This window comes from Bactrocera latifrons, unplaced genomic scaffold (assembly GCF_001853355.1).
Source record: "Bactrocera latifrons isolate USDA-ARS-PBARC rearing strain unplaced genomic scaffold, ASM185335v1 scaffold_137, whole genome shotgun sequence".
Lineage (NCBI taxonomy): Eukaryota > Metazoa > Arthropoda > Insecta > Diptera > Tephritidae > Bactrocera > Bactrocera latifrons.
This window is the reverse complement of record NW_017534819.1, coordinates 642,543-661,651: the sequence shown is the minus strand read 5'-3', so window position 1 is coordinate 661,651 and position 19,109 is coordinate 642,543. Positions and strand designations below refer to the sequence as shown.

Sequence of the window (19,109 nt, the reverse complement as noted above, 5' to 3'; positions counted from 1 at the left end):
TCACGTGGGAGTGGCCAGAAACGATTCTTTTACATATGACTCAAGCAGCTCACGACTTCCGGTCTTTGACCAAGTATCCTCTGGGTAGCCTAAGANAATTGGCGCCACGTAGCGAAAAGAAGAAACGACTGGCGCGCTGTTGTTAACTCGGCTATAATCGCGTAAGCGGTGACTACGCCAATCAAGAAGAAGAAGTAAGTGCCCAAACAGTTCCCAGGCGTTTGCAAAAGGCCAAGCTACCAGGACGTATAGCCAGGAAAGTTCAATTATTGCGATCAAAAAATTTAGATATGAGGTTACATTTTGCAAGAAGTCATTTAGATTGGTTAAGACCTGAGGGTACAAAAAAGTGGAGAAACAACTTATGGAGCGATGAAACGAAAGTAAATTTGTTTGAAAACGATTGTGAGAGAAATGTGCGTCATCCAAAAGGAAAGGAGTTTCACGTTAGATTCACAAAAAAAAAACCTGTGGGGTGGAAACATCATGGTGTGGGGATGTTTTTCTTGGTATGGAGTAGGTCCTATATACCGGACAATTAACAAAATGCCAGCTTCGGAGTAAAAGGAAATACTTGAAAATGTCATGATACCCTATGCTGAAGAAAACTTACCATTACGTTGGGTATATCAGCAAGATAATGGCCCAAAATATACCTCCAAGCTGGTTAAAAAATATTTGGAAGATAATAATGTTAACGTTTTGAAGAGGCCAATCCCCGGATTTAAATCCAATAGAAAACCTAGGGGTAGAACTAAAAAAAAAATTTGGCGAGTGAATCTTTCTCTAACAAAGACCAGTTATGGGAGTGCATATAAAAAACTTGGTATGAAATATCTAAAGAAACCTGTCAGACTTTAATCAGTAGTATGCCCAAACGAATAAACAAAGTAATCCAGAATAATGGTGGATATACTGGCTATTAACTGAGTTAAATAAATATACAACAAAACTGTTTTATCATAATTAGTTTTTCCAAAATAATTGTCTTAATAAAAGTGTACTTATTTCTTGAGCACGCTTCTCTTAGCTATGAAATGTTTTTGGATCTACATTTGTTTGCTAGGCTTTCTTTTTTAAATGAAGTTTATTTAAATAAGCTTGTAAATATTTCAAAAATATAAATACGTTTGTGTTTTTCTAAAAAATTTAAATAAAACTTTTTATTCATGAGCTTTACTTGAAAAAGTATTATGTAACTATTATTTTGAGCAGGTGTGTATATACATACATATATCCGTTTCAGTAAATAAATATGTTATATTTAGTCATCATAGTCCAGCACTGATGTTTATATTATTTCAACGATGGTTTTTGTAAAAATACATAAATATTTTAGCTAACACAAAGAGTGCTCACTAATTGTAAAAAATATCTAGAAATTGCTTAAGTCGTGGAAGTTTAGGACAAAATTAACTTTAGTGAGAGCAAGCGAGCTGTACTGAGCTGGAATCATCTTCCTCCGCTTGGGCTTTCGTCGATCAGTGTATAAGTTCGCTGTGTTCCTCCTATACAGATACCAGACTTCTCAAATACAAGCTTCTCAGCAATACATTTTCTTTATCTGCGAATGCTGTGTTTGTTGCCACAGAGTATTAAAGTTACCGAATGGTTGTATGTATCACTTAAAACTAATGGAGATAGATATAGAACTCATTAGGATGACGAGACGAGTTGAAATCCAGATAAATATTTATCTGTGCATCCATCCGTACAAACTGTAACTGGAGTAAAAATAAAGATATCTTATTAGAACTCAGTATGTGCGTTTTCTCGCAAAATGCCACGCCCATAAAACGCCATTAATTGAAAAGTATATAGTCCAGTTTACGTTTCAAGGATCAATTAATATATAAGCATAAAATTGTACACGAATAGAGGCATTTCGGGTGTGCCCCTAGGTACTCAATATGTGAACGCAGTGCTTATGGTTGACTTTTTACCGAAATATCGGTTCAGGAATCATGCTTTCCTGTGGATCCTTTGTCAGTGAGCCTCCAATATACCTAATAGAAAGATTTTTGAACTTCCAGGAGATTTTATACAGCTTATATCGGCCAATATGTAAGTTAGCTTAATAAAAACAGACTCCATATAGTCATATACCAATACTCCCACTACCAACAACATACACTTCTCTCTTCATTCTTTTTTTACCTGCCTTACTTATCCTCTCATATCTCTTTTTCTCATTTCATAATTTYCATACTTGCTAATTGATCTTTCTTAAACTAAATTCTCTCTTTCCTTAAACAGTAATAACAACAACAATAAACTTTTGCACTCATTAGTTTTAAGCTTCAATACATTATGTTAAGGATTGGAAATTGGACTAATTAATAAAGTTACATTCGAAAAGAACGGACTTGTTATTATATAATTAACAAGCCTTATGAACCTAAATGCATTATCCTGGCTTTAACCCTTTTAAATGGCAACAGTATAAAATTCTCGGTTATACCCGAACGCAGCTCTTCCTTACTTGTTAAAATTACACAGAGTACCACTGATGGCTTTACTTTAGTATTAGTAGGGAAATATTGAAGAAAGTACTCTTTGAAGGTCTAAATGCTTTTTTCATGTAAGCAAAGAAGTAATTTCAACCAGAATATATAAATTTAATTTAGAATTAAATAAAAAAAAAAACACATTTTTTGGAATAAATACTTTGAAGGAAAAAACTATTGTGATACTCTTGAACATATATATATATATAGGTAGAACGCCGTAGTTCACTAGTGGGAGCACATGCCACTGCGTAAACTCAACACAATTTGTCGAGCAATTAATTTATAAGAAAAACCCATTTAAATATTAAATCAATAAAATGCACAGCACAAAGTGAAATGTAAACAAACACATACACATGCGTGAATGGAATTATAGCAAAATGCAGTAGCGAGTGACTATGACTAAGGGGCAAAATGATTTTCCGCTTTATGTCACCGCATTTCCGAGTGCAATCACGCTGCAAGTGGCAGCGTGAAAGTCATGCGGGTGGCAAGCAAGCGACTAATGGCAGCAACAAATCACCCAGTATATCACCAGTCAATGCGACTGTAGCGAGCATGAGTCAACGCACGGTGTCTTTGAATACCAACGGTACTAGAGCTTCCCTTAACTCCCGTGCTTGATCATTTTATATAATTCCCAGAGTGCCTTTACACCGCTACTCTACCATTTTAGCAGCAACACAGCGGCACTTCCACTATACGCCAACTATTAAAGGTACATAAATGGTACATTGCAACCTACTTCCATACCTTCATCATTCAATCGTTGCTTTAGAGCTGCTCACTTCCTTGTGGTCCCGTTCTCATGCACTTCACAGCTCGTTTGCCACTTTATCGCGTTTGTTGTATATCTAAATTTATTTTCATTGTTGTTGTTTTGTGTTGCCGCTGGCACTGGTATGGACGCCTTTGACTTACCATCTTTGTTGGTTTCACTAGCTGTGGCTGCCACAGTTACTCTTGGCACATCATTTATCATAAGCATTGAACGTTCAATACTTACCCTCCAGCGGTGTTTATGCGCTACAAGTTCGTGGCATTAAACGACTTTTTATGATTTTGTTCAAAGCGTTTCACTTATTAGTATCTTGCTCATGTTCGAAGAATAAACTTGCTGGGTATTATCTATACATTGCTGACACTCCTCTGTAATGCCACATTAAAGTTATTGACTCTCTCTTTTGCTATAAATTTTTCAGCATCCGTATGACTTTGTATGCATGCTGCTGATGAACGCAATTTCTTAGAGCGAACGAGTCAGTATTTATATAGTGGTAGAGTTTTATGTGCTCATGCATACATATGTAAGTCGTTGTTATCCGTCTTGTATTGGCGATTCTCATTTGACTCTCGTAATTTATGACTGTTGGCTTCGGCGTTTTAAAAAGTGAGCAATTTATGTGCAACACTTGCTGCTGTCGCTTTTGCAATTTACACGATTTCCACAAGTGTTGACATTCACAAGCACAGCTTGGCGTGGAAATTGAGCATACGTGCGCGTAACCACTTGAGAGCACCCTGTCAGAACTCAGAAAGGTAATGTGTGAGAAAAAGAAGTGTTTGCAATTGTCGGCCGCTGTTCAAATCTCCTCTGTGGAAGTATTTTAAAAAATGGTATTCAGAAGTCACTCCAATTTTTATTGCAAATATAGTCAAGTGAATACGCCAATTTTTCTATTCTACTATTGACCTTGGCATCGAAGAATTCTTCGTCCCTATGGTAAGGAAAAGAGGTTACTTTTCGTAGGACGTAGTAAGCGATAACTCCGACTGATGATAATTAACACGGCGATGCTACATCGTTTTTCTATGGCTCTTAATAAGATGTCTTTTAATTTACCATCAATCTCCTCAAAAAGCGTATTGTGAGAATTGTGGAACTTCAGAATTTGCGTGACTTCTAGTTCCTAAAATTTATATAACACTTCAAATTCACTTTTGTTCGGACCACCTTATGAAACTTGTACGTAGATAGATAAAGGGGAGCGGCAGAACATCCTTGAACGCGCGCGCCCGAAGTAGTAGCTACGCCACTGTTAACAGTAAAATGCAGAAACATTCAGCTTAACATTTCAAGTCGTCAATCCTGGCTTTGCGAACATTTTTTGAGATTCACCACGCTTGTCGTATCTGATCCACTTTTCGTCTCCTGTTACCATTCGCTTCAGAAATGGTTCGATTTCATTTCGTGTCAGCAAAGAATCCTAGATGTTAATTTGGTCCATGAAATTTTATTAGAATATCACCTTTCCAGCACAATATGGTATGACACAATGTGATCATCTATCGACAAAATACGAAAAGACTCTTTCGTTTGTATTAATATACGTGAAAACTAATTTTTTGTTAGTCCGGGTCAGTTTATCAGATGTCAGTCTTTTGATTTCTTTCATGTTTCAGTGGTAATGTATACTTGGAGTGACCTCAGTTTGAGAGTTATTTCAGCGTATTAAAAAAGCCAATGAAATTTCTACGTTCTCAGCATATAGTGAAGCTTGGATATCTGAAGATTTTGCAAAGGCATAACTATTAATGTTTTCCTTGATACTTCAAATACGTTAGAAGGTTTCAGTGGAAAAAATTAAGTCCAATAAGAATACAGCAGTACCTTTCTTTCCGAGCCGCCCGGCTTTATAACACCTTTTCCAGTTTATACTATATGCTCGCTTCATAATAACAAACCCTTATCCAAGTGTTTACCCTCATGTCCCCATTCGTCCCGCTGTGTGTATTTAAACTCAAGATAAAGCTGCAGCGTTACTTCTTAAGTGCATTTACAACATTGGTTTGCGCGTCAGTCGGTTGAAGTCCCCGCTGTACACACTAGGGAAATTGAGATTAAGTGCAGTGACCAAGTGTGTTTGCCTCTCCGAAAACAACAATGAAAAGGCACAATGTAAACGAGCGCACATTACCACAAGCGACCGGTAGACATATTTGCTTGACCTTATGGCCATGGAAGTCCCATCGTACTGAAATCAATTGAGCCATCTGCCAGACGTTGCACCTGTTCGGGAGACACCAGCCATAAAAATATATATAGAGCACGCATGCATGTGTGTGCTAATATTCATATGTGTATTTTGATGACATTGTCTACTTGAAGTTAAGTGTTTCCAACACCCTGCTTTCACCTCCATTCACGCTGTCGAGCCCTTGGGGAATACCGTTTCCGCCCGATGACTGAGTATTTGTCGTTACCTTCAATGAAAATACTCATCGCTCTTCGCATACGCATGCCGATTTCAGTGTCGAGGATCTTGTTGCTTCCACTGTCAACTTGATTGGGTTCGTTAGTGCTGCTGTGGTGAGTTAATTTTGATACGATAGTTGTGCATGTTGACTAGAGGATAGACACTCACCAACAACAAGTCGATATGCTAACTCAAACATTTGTCTATATACCCGCCGTTAAGGGCTATATGTACCTTCGGTGATGCAAATGTGTGTTTGGCATTTCATTCGCTCTCAACCAGTTAATTAAGTCAATTAAAAAATATTGGCATTCTCAACGTGTTGGGGTAATTGTATACATCGAATGAAATTAACCGTAAAAATTGCCTGTGCATGTGTGTGTGTGTGAGTATACGTGTGGCAATGTTTGAGTTTAATGAGGGCATTGTGTCTGGTTATTAACTTTTCCCAGCGCATGTGTGTTTGCTGTTTAATTATTATAGCGACACGTCTATACCTCGACTATACTTCGTCGGTGTGTGCGTAGAAATATTTTGCTTTCTGTTTCTTTTTTCGTTGTGTGTGTCTACAACTGTGCAATATGTTATGTGCTACTGACAATTCTAATTTATTTTTGCTTTATTTGTAGTTGTTGTTTCTTTTATCTGTAGCTCGTAAATTTTTTATAACCTCTGGGATTAAGTGGTCATTTTCCAGTGAATTTATGTCTTTCTCTTTTAGCAAGGCATGTGGCTTACATTGAAATGATAATCTAATAAAGTGGTTAATGAAATTATTGTGCGTTTAAATTAAATAAAATGTCCTGCAGTCATTTTAGGATTTCTGAGAGCTCTAAGCTTATCATTTACGTACTTCATTATGCGGTTTTCAGATTAAAATTTATTTAATTTAATTGCGATAAAGTTTTTCTGGGGGTTTCTTGTTCGCATGAAAAATACGTGTGGGTGCACTTGTTTGCACTTGAGAATGTGAAGAAGATATTCGCTTGGAGGAGTAGCCAAATTGGTGTCAACACATGCTTAAGTTTAAATAGTTGCTGCGTTCTTACTTCAGTGGGTGACAAAAGAGTACGCGCAAATAACTTAAAGTAGTTAATCATTCATAAATTTTTATTTTGTCCCATTCAAAGTAATCCTCACCACATATAATATACTTATGTCACCAATTTTTCCTGTCCTCGAAACACCTTAATAAGCACTTTTTGGGATGGACTTCAGTTACTTTAGTGAATTTTGACTAAAAACGGGTTCCACAAAGCAGCAATTTCAGTTTGGGGAATAAGAAAAAATCACACGGAGCTACAGCTAGTGAATACGTCGGTTGATCGGTGGTATTCATTGCGTTTTTGTCTCTATATTCAGTCACAATCGTGGCTCGATGCGATGGTGGATTATCATCGTGTAAAATCCAAGAATTGTTCTTCCAGAACTCAAGCCGTTTTCAACGGATGTTCTCACGCAAACGTGTCAATACGTCCAACTAGAACTCTTTATTGTCCGTCTGTCTCTGGAACCAATTCACGATGCACCAAACCCCAAATACCGAAAAAACAATTAGTATCACCTTTGGAATGGTTTTGTGGTTTCCATTCTATAGTAGTTGACTAGTTTGCATGTCACACCAATAAACCCATGCCTCAGCCGCTCTTGTAATACTCTCCATGAATGCGGTATCGCAATTCGCAAGATCAAGCATGTACCAAGTACCTGTTTACGGTACTTTTTTTGAAAAAAAAAAAAACTTTGCTTTATTAGAACGAGCTGACAATTTTCACCATTTCTATATCTTTCACTTTTCTAAGCTTTTCATCAACTGAAGAGGTCAAAGGTCGTCTAGAACGAGGCATGTATTCAACGATCTCTCGACCGTCCGTAAAGGCGTGTAGACTTCTGTTTTTGATCAAGCTGAATAACTCCAAGCCTTTTCCAACATTCGCAATGATTCTGCATACTAAATTTGGTTACGAATGTAAAATTTAAAATAATTTTTTATTCGATGATTTTATCTATTGTAAAAATCGCAACGCACTACTGAGGTGTAGCGGCTTAAGCAGCTGCTGTAAGCAAACTGGTTGACAGATCGTGTGACATATTGCATTGGAATTAAGGACAGTCCAATTAACTTAGCAAAAAAAAAAAAAATTTTTTTTTTTCAAACATCATTTATCCGGGGAATTTAATTACATTTCCGGGTGCTTTTTTTACACAACGTATATCATTAAATGCATTTCTGATTTGTTCCTTATTTATATTAACGATATTACGTCTAGATGTCCAAAGGTGTTAGAAACGAGGTATTTTACCCCTGATCTATTTCAATCAGCATGTAACTGGCATGAGATAAAATTTTTAATTTTATCGCTTGAATCTCGTTCGGGCAGTATCCAGTTAGAACTTTCATAACTAGTCTAGTAGACCTCTTACGATTTATTTTGGATCTCCAGTCGTACAAATGCTAGTATCTGACCCGGTAAGCTCGTCAGCTTTGCTGAATACCTGTAATCCCGCTATGGTCAGGCACAAAAGTGGGTCCTCAGATATGATTGAAACTGAGTGTTCTTTCGGTCATATCAACTCGCTTTATAATCATGTTTCCAATAGCTAAGGAATAATTTGAAATTTCTAATGATTTTATGGAAAAGTTTGAGAGTTTTGCCAACAAATAATTTACATATCTTATGATGAGCGTGTTTACCCCAACAACTCACTTCGAGTGACCAATAACAGTGTTCTATTTACCTTTATCTTTTAGCTCGAATTTGTATTAAAGTCCTGTAGAACGTTTGTTCTGATTGGGAAAGCCAGCTACTTTACCTAAATACAAAAAAACATTTATTTATAGTGTTGATCTACAAGTACTGATTAACGAGCTCAAGGCACAGAATTTTCAGATCTCAATATTGTTAATTTCTAATCTGGTTGGATGGCAATCTCATCGATTCCAAAGAATAACATTTGATTGGTCTTTCGATTTATTCAAATAAGTCCATCAGTTTTTGAAATATCAATATGAAATTTTGCATTTTGCGTCCACGAAGTTGCTCATTTGTCGGAACTGCCGGGTACGTATCACTATATCATCTAACTCACATACAAACTTTGCGATGTATAAGTATTTAGTTCTTCTATGGAAAAATTTTTGGCTGACAAGATATAATCATGAAATTTGGCATTCTGTTTTGGTTTTTCTGGTTCAAAAATTACCTTTTTTTTGGGAGTTTTTGTCTTAAATATGGATTGATTAATTTTATTGTACATTATTGAGCAATCTTAACTTATAAAAAATGAACATCATATTTTAAAACATTTGGTCTAAGATATATGCATATATAAAAGCTGAAAAGTCAGTGCGGGGCCATCATTCCACGCAGTGCCAATAAGTTCCGCGAATAAACGACGTTCATAATAATGATAATATTAATAATAATTAAGCATCGAATAGGTTAAACCGTCACTTAGCTATGAACTGAACTTCGTCATTCACATTTTATGCAAACAATTTGTGAGCAAATTTCATTTTAACTGGCACAACTCACGCGTTCTAGTTTAGAAATATTTTTATCTTCAAGCGTGAGGCATTAAAAGCCATTAAAAATGTCATTACGCAGTGCCCACAGCAACTGCTTTAGTCTCAGCGCCTTTTATCCTTGTCAACGCCGTGAGCGTGGATAAGTATCCACAAACATCAAACGACAAACAGTTAAACAAATAACGAAATTAGCAACTAAATTAAAAAGAAATTGCTGCTATTCGTTTAATGCACCGCCGTCCGTCCGCAGCAATCAAGCGAGAATAATAAAGTCGAGCTGGCCGAGTGGACGATGCTGTAGCAATCATACAACACCGCCCATTGCGGCCGTCATTTAGCCACAATGAGCTATTTGGCAGCAAAACGAACGCTTTTCTATTCATTGAGCATCATTCTGCGCCTCATTTAATTCTCACGCTCATTCATTCGTTTTAATTAAATTTTTAATCACACAAACAAAAACAACTTGCACACTTGTATGGGACTTTCGGTTTTGCCGCGAAATAGCTAGCTAGCCTATTTGTAATAAGTAGCTGCAGGAGTACAAGCACTTGTTGAGTTTCTGTAAGGATTTTGGGAGACCTAAGCTGCTGCTGGTTTAGATACACGATACTTACGGTGTTGCCTTCTGTGCCAGTTTTTTCACAAGATATCTTTAAGAAATTTGGCATTGATTTTTATCCAAGGCAAACCTAAAATCTACCAAATAAGTTATTCAGATCGGACTACTATAGCATATAGCTGTCATACAAACTAATCGATCAAAATTGAGATAAACGTCTTCTAATGTCCTTTTATAACACTTGTGAAGTATATTATAGCTTAGGTACAACAGCAGTTGTTGTTTTGTTTTCATTTTCTGTAAATAAATCACTTATGTGTAGTAAAAGTTGTTATTGTTGTAGCAATTACAGCTTCAAATTACATTTGTATCATATAACCCCAACAACGTATGTTTTCCTTGTTAATACCAATTCAAAACATCCACCAGCCCTCCCTAACCATATCCTTTGAAGTTTTTACTTCTTTCCACAATCCTATAATTTGTGTGGTGGTTCATCGCACTATTGTGTCAAACAGCTCTTGCCCTCAAGATCAGCAACCGTTAGCTCGGTTGTGTTTAAAACATTGTAATCGGATTTGTCGTGGCAGCTCGTGTTTTATTCATTCATCCTCTCATACATAACTGACCAAAGTAATGTACATACATATGTACATATCTATGCATCCGTTGGTATTTGCTTGCATAGTCATCTCGTTTTGCGGCGTTATTCTCTTTTGCTTCCCGCTTTTTTATTTTTCTTTAGCCTCTTAGCTCGTCCGTTTGCTAGCCTGCTCCCCCGCTCCCTTGCAACCCAGCATCCATGCATTTCTGCATCTTTTGTGTTTCTATGTGACGCTTGTAGTTTGTGGCAAAGAGTGGTAATTGAATTAATTTAAGTTACAGGGTTGTCCAGGATGTCGCCGGCAATAGTGAGGCAATCATTTTAGATCGTCTATCGCCCAGCACTCAGTACTCGATAGCGGTGACGGCCATTTGGCTAGGCAAGAAGTATCGCAGCAGACAGATCATATTTCGCACATTGGGTAAGTAATTCTGAACACATTGCAGACAGAAAAACACTTATTTTAGCATATAGTATATTTCTATCTGTAAGTAAATATATATTTCGACATACATATATGTATATAGGGCTGATGAAAGAAATTACTGAAATAAGACACCAAAATCGCAAAGTAAAGTTTTTTGCCTTAAGTTTGACAATTCTCTTGGGTTTATTTACTATGCATACTTAGACATAACAGTGGTGGCCAAATATATTATGATGAAAAATTTGAATCGATTGTTTCTCGACAGAGCTGAAATATCATTATTCCAAAACATTAGTATTCTAAAAACCCAAAAACAATTCAGTCCTTTCTAAAATTAAATCCAATTGCTAGTCTGTTCGAAATAAAATCTTGTCTCAACCACTTTATCCTGGATAGGGTGTATTTATCATATAGAAGGAATCGTCGAGGACGTTTATACCAATATACATAAATGATCAACATGATCTGCTGAGTCGATTTTGCCAAATTCATCGAACTTTTCGAGATATCGATCTCAAATTTTACACACGTCCTTTTCAAGTAACATCTCGTTTGTCAGAACCGCATATATCGGACTTCTATAGCAAAAGGCTGTCAAACAAAATTTACGACAACAACATCAACAACAATAACAACAATATTGTTTTCAGAATACAAGAAAATATTTCGAGTCAAAACTATTTCGCTACTGAACTAACAGCAAAGCAATGTGATAGCTAAATGAATTCGGGCCGCTGTCAGCCAACAGCGAATAAATGACGATATTCCCGTTTGTTTTGAGGGACCCACCATGAAGCAGACGACGCCAGCTTAATTAATGTCTTGATGTGATCATTATGCACATTGTTTTTAAAAAATAATGTATTTTATGTATAGTAAGTCATGTTATTGTGAGCCAAAAAACATTCAATCGAAGAGAAGGCGATTCATCCTTTCCCAGGGCTGTGCACTCGGTTTAGAACTCGCCACGTAAAGAAGCACCCCCTTGAAGGAAATTCGATTTGGGATTCGTAATGGGATAGAGACTCCGTTGTCGGTTAAAGGCCAGAACCCCGGTGGATAAACGTCTAGTTCTGAAAAGTTTTTCAACATAACATATCTTAGATGGTACCTATTAGATTTGCCCCTGCCACGATGTCAAAATTGTGATTGGCGACTTTAACGCCAGGGTGTGCAAAGGAGGTATCTTTAGCAAATACAAGGAAGGTTTGACGTCGAGAAGCTGCAATCACAACAGACAGCCGAACGATTTTCTGCTCGACTTTCACTCATAATCTTTGAGGGCACTCATCGGCAACTCGGTATAAGGGAACTGTGGAAGACCAGTCAGAAAGAATAACGACTGGCGCGTTTTTGTACATTCGGCTATAACCGCTTATAAAGAAGAAGAATGTTGTTGTGAGCCAAACGATGTGAATTAAGCTATGGCGTGAACAGTCCTCATCTACATAAATCTCTCTCTSTCTCATTCTCTCATTTTGAATTTATTAGCCCTGTTACAAACGAGAAGATTAGCAAAAAGCTAGGAAAACGTTTCTCGTGTAAGAAAACTGCGGACTAGAGAGCAAACGAGTTTCACTTTTGTACAGCTCATCGTTCGATATTCAATGTTGCCAATGCGCAAATGACCGTAAATCTTCCGCAGAACCTTTCTTTCGAAAACTCGTAACGTCGACTCATCAGATGTCATCTTCATCCATGCCTCTGCACCACATAGCAGGACCGGGATGATAAGTGACTTCTAGAATTTGGTCTTTGATATCGATGATACCATAGGTGTACGCCAGCAGCTGTACAAATGTAGTAGATTTAATCTTCTTTATTTAGCTCTGCAGCTCGAATTATTTTCTCCAACAGTAGATTGAAGAAACAGTCGCACGAAGAGGAGTCGCCTTGTCAGAAACCTCGTTTGGTATCGAATGGCTCGGAGTAGTTCTTTGCGATCCTGACGGAGCTTTCGGTATTTGTTGACGGTGGGCTTTAATCTTTCGCACAATACGCTCGATAGAACATTATACGCGATGTTGAGAAGGCTTATCCGACGGTAGTTGGCGCAGATTTAGTGTTCTCCCGTCTGTAGATTGGACGGAGCACACTTAAATTCCAATCGTTGGGCATACTTTCGTCCGAGCATCTTCTACAAAGAAGCTGATGCATGCTACTTTCCAGTTCTTCGCCGCCATATTTCAATAGCTCAGCGTCAATCCATCGTCCACCTGCTTTGTTGTTCTGCAGACCTGTGTTTATTATTCGAACTTGTTCAAGGTCGAAAAATGGAACATCTCATGGCACCAGTTGTTTTTTTTTACCTTTTTCGAAAACCATTTGTGATGTTACAACTGAAAATTTTATGATGTTTCTTGTCTTTATTTTTACCTTAAACCAATTAGTGTCAATAAATGCGTAAAAATATATACACTAATTCAAAAATGGCGTTCCCAAGTATACCACTACACAATATCAAAATACCACGCTTTAAATAAGCAATAAAAATTGGCTTATATATAACATAAATAAATTAAAATAACAAAAGTAGAAATAACATATAGTAAGGGTGATTACTTTATCGAGTATATGTATTAAGAGGTTCACATATCTCAGTCCCACAAAATGTTTGAGTATCTGCGATGTTGAATTTTGTTTGGCCATCATTGTATATTGAGACACAAACTTTATTATATGAACAGTCATATGTATGTATGTATGTATGTATATTTATATAAGTATTATATATAAATAGGTAGTTGTAATAGAATATTTGAGAACTTTATCAACGTGTATGCGAGTACATCAATAATAAAACTAATCGAATTTTCGCCTTTTTCCCAAATGTCCTATTCAATCATTCATATTTCCACTTTTCTCTTCTGCAATTTCGTTGTTTCGTGTGTGTGTGCTTGCGACAATTGCTCATCTAACTGCATGGCACGCGAACATCAATGTCAATGTACGAAAAACTAAATGGGAATGTTACAAAAATGCGGCACAATCAAAACAACGCTTTCAGATATGCCCAAGACATCGTCACAGCAGGACTACGCGCCCGGACACACGACCGGTGCGCTGGGAAGCCAAAACAGCGTTGGAAATATTAATACGGCTGTCGCCGGAGGTGGTGCGCCTGGTGCGGCCGGTGGAAGTGGTGTGGGGGTTGCTGGCACGGGGCTTATCGGCGGCAATCTGGCTAGCGCAGCGGCAGCAGCGAACGGTAATGGCACGTATGGAGACGATGTAACGTCAACAGTGACGAATACAATGGCACAACGGCCACGTGAATTGCCAACGGTAAGTGTGTGTTAAGCCGCGGCAATTTATTAGTGTATCTGTGTATATGTGCGCGTGTGAGTGCAATTTGAAGTGTGAATTGCAAAAGTGTGAATTGCAAAAGTGTGTCTGTTCTTACTTGATTTCATTTATTCAATTGGTGTAGTAACAATTTCGCAGAATTTATTTAACTTGTTTGTGATCTTTAACTGAACTGAATTTAATATATTGTTTCTCTGTGATTCTCTCACGGTCTCTCTCAGATACGCGGCGTTGAAATCGGTATTGTGCTGATTGTTTTGATGGTGTGGGCTGGTGCTATAGCACTATTCTTCAATCGTTGGGGCAAAATCCGAATGCTGTTGCCGTATCAACCGGACTACAAGCACGAACAGCTGAAGGTACCCGGCACCGGAGTGTGCACTGGCGCTGGCTGCAATGGACAACATTCGCATCAGGTATGATTTGTAGGGATTTCTTTAAGCGTTCAAATACACCTTTCAAGCCTTGGTTTTGCATTTTGGTTGCTAGCCCGCGATTGCGTACCAGGTGCGTGTCTCATTAGCCACCTTATGCTGTTGAATACGAAATGAGAGCTCATGCTAGTGAGTGTTTGAGCTTAATAGTAGCAAAAATTCGGAATTTTCTATAAAATATTTATTACAAAAGCGAGTGCGGTTTCCCAAAAATAAAAATATAAATTTTTTATAAATAAATAGAAAATATCGTAAAAACGTTAAAACAATGAAAATAGTAAGAAAAATTATTTCGAAATTGTAGAACACAAAGCATGCGTGTCAGCGAAGTGCCACACGGCGTATGCGCAACTTACCATCACGTAGTGCTACACGGCGTATACGCAATACAGCATATCAATGTTAGCGCTGGCTTTACTACAACCGTTTTGTGATTATTTTGATAGTTCAGAACAACAAATAGAGTGCTGTAGTATTTTTTGAAAACTTAGAGAAAATTATCTGTGTTTGCTTGGAAGCGGAGCCTAAGTCGCGTTAAGGAAGAAATCAGGCAGTGAAATGTTTAAATTTTAAGAGGTTTGTTGCACGTTCTGAAAAAAATGTATTTGTAATGCAATTCTAGTTTAACTAAGTAATAGTAAAATTATAATTGATTTTTTCAAGGTTAAACCCAAATTTCCATACTTTCATATTTGATATACGCTCTTCTTCCATGCGAACCCAGCTGTTAACGTCCCAAATTAAAGTTTCCACTTTAATGAATATGAAAACATCGTAAATATGTTTCTACTTGCTCACTTATTTACAATAAATAATTCCAACTACCAACTTTCCGATGTGGCAACTTACATGCAAATGTGCTTAGTTTTAGTTATTACTCCATTCACCTAGATATGTACTTCTTTTATATATAATATAAATGTGTACATAGTCTCTTATGTATTAGCGTACACTTCTCTCTCTYTCTCCTCTCACTCATACCCAATTGTGTTTTTTCGTATTTAAGCAAAACAATAAACTATCAAAATTGTTCATCAACTAAACATAGTACTAACCAACTCACGGCTTTAACTGAAATAATATTTCTTTACTGTTATTGTATTTTATATATTTTTAGAACCTACACCCAGATATATTCGTAAAGGTATCTACAAAATTTAATACAATTCAATTAATTTTATTACTTACATTTTATTAATAAAAACCTAAACGTGCTGACTCGTAAATATCGGTTTAGATATCAATCATGAAATATATTTAACTTCATGCATACATACAAGACACCTACATGTATACATACCTATATGTAGTTAGCATACTCGCTTAGCTAGTAATTCCTCAATTTGAACGAGCTACTGAGTTCACTACCCTTAGTTGAATGCTTCCTCCCCTTTTTACCCTCTTCAGAATTTATCGTATTTGTATATAACAAAGTATATAAAATTTAAGCATTTCAGTGTAGTTACATACCCACATAAATATTTTGTTAAATAGTTTATGCGGTAAACATTATACATACATACATATACACCATATAAGCCTTTAGTATTACAAACAATTAAACAATTAAAATTTTACTGCAAACCATAATTTCTGCCAATCACTTGTTTATCAATTGGGTTACTTATTGTTTTTTTTTATTTTATTCAAAAATATGTTAAAGGTTAACTTTCGAACACAAATATTTTCAATGCAAATGTATATGTATACCAATCGCTAAAATGTTTCTAAAAGAACTGAAAATTTGCAAAAGTGATAAATGCATTGGAATATTTATGAAGCTAGACATTAATTTTGTTATAAATTCGGGCAGATATTGGCGATTTGCCAAAATTACGCAGATGTTAGGATTTTTTTATGTATTCATGATCTATTTAAATACTTGTATATACAGCATATATAATATTTACATAGTGACAAAAAGAACCCGGAAATTATAATAATATTTATTTTTTCGCCTTCAAAGTAATCCAAACCAGATATAATGCAATTATGCCAATTTATGAAAACGAGCTCTACGGAGCGGCTATTTAGTTTTGGAGAATAAGATGTAGTATTCATTGCGTTTTCGGGTTAAACTCGATCACAAATGTGTTGCGTTGCGATGGTGCATTCCGCAATTGAGGCCGTTTTCGACGGATGTTCTCACGCTAACGGCTAAATACGGCCAAATAGAACTCATTATTGATAGTCGATTTCTCCGGAAAAAATTCTTGATACACCAAACCAAGAATATTGAAAAAGCAATGATTTTTAAGCGGCTCTGGTATGGTTTTTCAGTTTCGGCTTGTTTTTCGCTCCACTGCTATGATTGTTAACTTGTTAACTTGTTTGCATGCCAAATGCATAAATTTATATCGCATCGGCAGTTATAATGAATTATCTACGAATATGGGAATTTGCACTATCAAAAATGTCCAAAGAAACCTCTTTATGGTACTATTTGTGAAAAAAGTTTAGCTTTATCGGGACCATTCTAGCAAGAACGCGTTTCAAACCCAAAGTATCCACCAAAATGATTTTAACGGACTCGCGAGAGATCTTCCCATGTCTTTAACACATGCCTGATGATTTACAAGCACCATATCCTTCACTCTTTTAATACTTTCAATTGAAAATCCAAAACGAGGCAGATCTAGGCTTATGAATCCCGCTCACAAATACAAAATTTTAGACAAATTATTAACCATTGTAAAAATCGCAAGGCACTACTGAGGTGCACCAGCATAAGCAGCTGCTGTAAACAAATTGGTTGACAGATCGTGCTCATATTAGGTATAGTAATTTAGGATAGTCCTACCAACTTAGAAAAAGACATTTTTTGAAATACCATTTATTGGGGGAACGTATAATTCAATTTTCGGGTGCTTTTTTGTCACAATATTGGTCACGTCAATTAAATAATTATAAAAATCATATGTGTTTTACAAAATATTCCACTAATTAATCACATGTGCATAGATTTTCTATCGGCGCTGTTAGTTCATTCACCGTATTTGTTTTTGTGGCCCTAATGAAGGTATGCGCTTTTCACAGAGAGAATATTCCAATATGAAGCCCGAATATAAAGGTGCAGTGCGGCAAAAGTTTGTCCTCTCTGTTCTACGCAAGAAGATGTAACTCATTTTGACGCAAGCTCGGTAAAATATCAGCTTAGTTAGCTACGTTTGAGCCTAAAATGAGACAGTGAATCATCATATTGACCTCAAAATCGCCTTCTCTTGACTCCTGGTAGTGAGGCTTTTAGCATTGCTCTATTGGCGTGCAATCTTACAGAATGGGAAATTTACCAGACGCCATTTGCAGAAGCTATGTGGAAGAAGATGAGGTGGAAACAACTCAACACTTCCTTCTTGACTGTCCCGCGTTTGGGAAGTCAAGACTTAAATACTTGAGAGCGCATACCTTCCGACATCCCACCGACCTGCCGGAAGTAGACATTAAACGCCTGTGCAAATTTGTATTGGCCACTAAACGTTTTGCTTATTTATAAGATCGTATATAGTAGTTCTATGGCTGCACTAAGGACTACATTTAGAAGTCCACGTGCCACATAAGCTAACGATTCGCTTCAAGTATAATTAAAGGGACAAAAATAAGTATAACTGAGTTCACAAAAGGAACGCTTCTACTTGGCTCTTTCAAATTTGAATCATCGCTACCACTCCAAAAAAATAGTAAGGCATTAATTATGCATAAATTAATTTATTTGATCGATTTACTCTATAATATTTCTTCGCAAGCTGTAAATAAATTCAAACTTTATAAAGGAGTTTGATTAATTTCGTTCGAAGTAAACTCTGATTACTGTTCCTATATTGAACAATAGGTCCCAGCTTTCACAAGAGGTTTGTTTCACCACATATGATGCCGAAAATTCAGGAATCAAATTCATTTTTTATATATTCGTCGAATATTTATGCCAGCTTACCCTCTTTAATTCAAAATCAATTCAATTAATTTAATTTTATTTTATTTTCTTGCTTAAAACAGAAATTATGGTTTCAGTATTGAATTAGTTTATGACWACATTAGTCAACAAAACAATAGATTTTCCACAAACTTTTTCATTACAATATTACAAAATATATTTCGAAATTTGCTTGTGCTCAAAATAATTAATACAAGAAACTCAAATTTTATACTATGCACACCTCAAGTCAAGTACTTCCATCGAAATGCATGAGGCGCGAGTCCTATTACAGCGTTATTTAATACATGATACCTAACCTTAAACCCAGAGCTATGAATATTCCCAAAGAAGCTTCGAATAATTTCCATGACCCATTCCACATATTTGGCAATTTATTTCTTTCATTCATTTTTTTGATTAGATGCACAATCATCTCTTTTATAAATAACAGTATAATTATGTAATAGAAATTATATATTTAAGTAAAGAAAATATGTAACAATTGTAGCGCTTGAATCAATTTTTACACACAATTTGCATTTATAGAAGTAATTATAAATTTAAGGTAGGGTAGTCCACAGTGCGGTAGCTAATATGACAGCTGCGCCAGTCCACCCATCAAAATTT

At 36.4% G+C, this 19,109-nt stretch overlaps 1 protein-coding gene across 2 annotated transcripts in view; it reads left to right on the top strand.

Moving 5' to 3' along the window:
• The window catches only part of LOC108965235, a 58,725-nt gene that overhangs the window by 25,952 nt on the left and 13,664 nt on the right, over positions 1-19,109 (top strand). Inside the window, exons 3-5 of one of the 2 annotated variants that reach the window (XM_018927502.1) lie at positions 10,684-10,823; positions 13,837-14,114; positions 14,357-14,551. In XM_018927502.1, the coding sequence (XP_018783047.1) occupies positions 10,684-10,823; positions 13,837-14,114; positions 14,357-14,551 (613 nt within the window). Of the gene's footprint in view, positions 1-10,677; positions 10,824-13,836; positions 14,115-14,356; positions 14,552-19,109 lie in introns of both variants that reach the window. The other variant, XM_018927501.1, reaches the window with a different exon arrangement.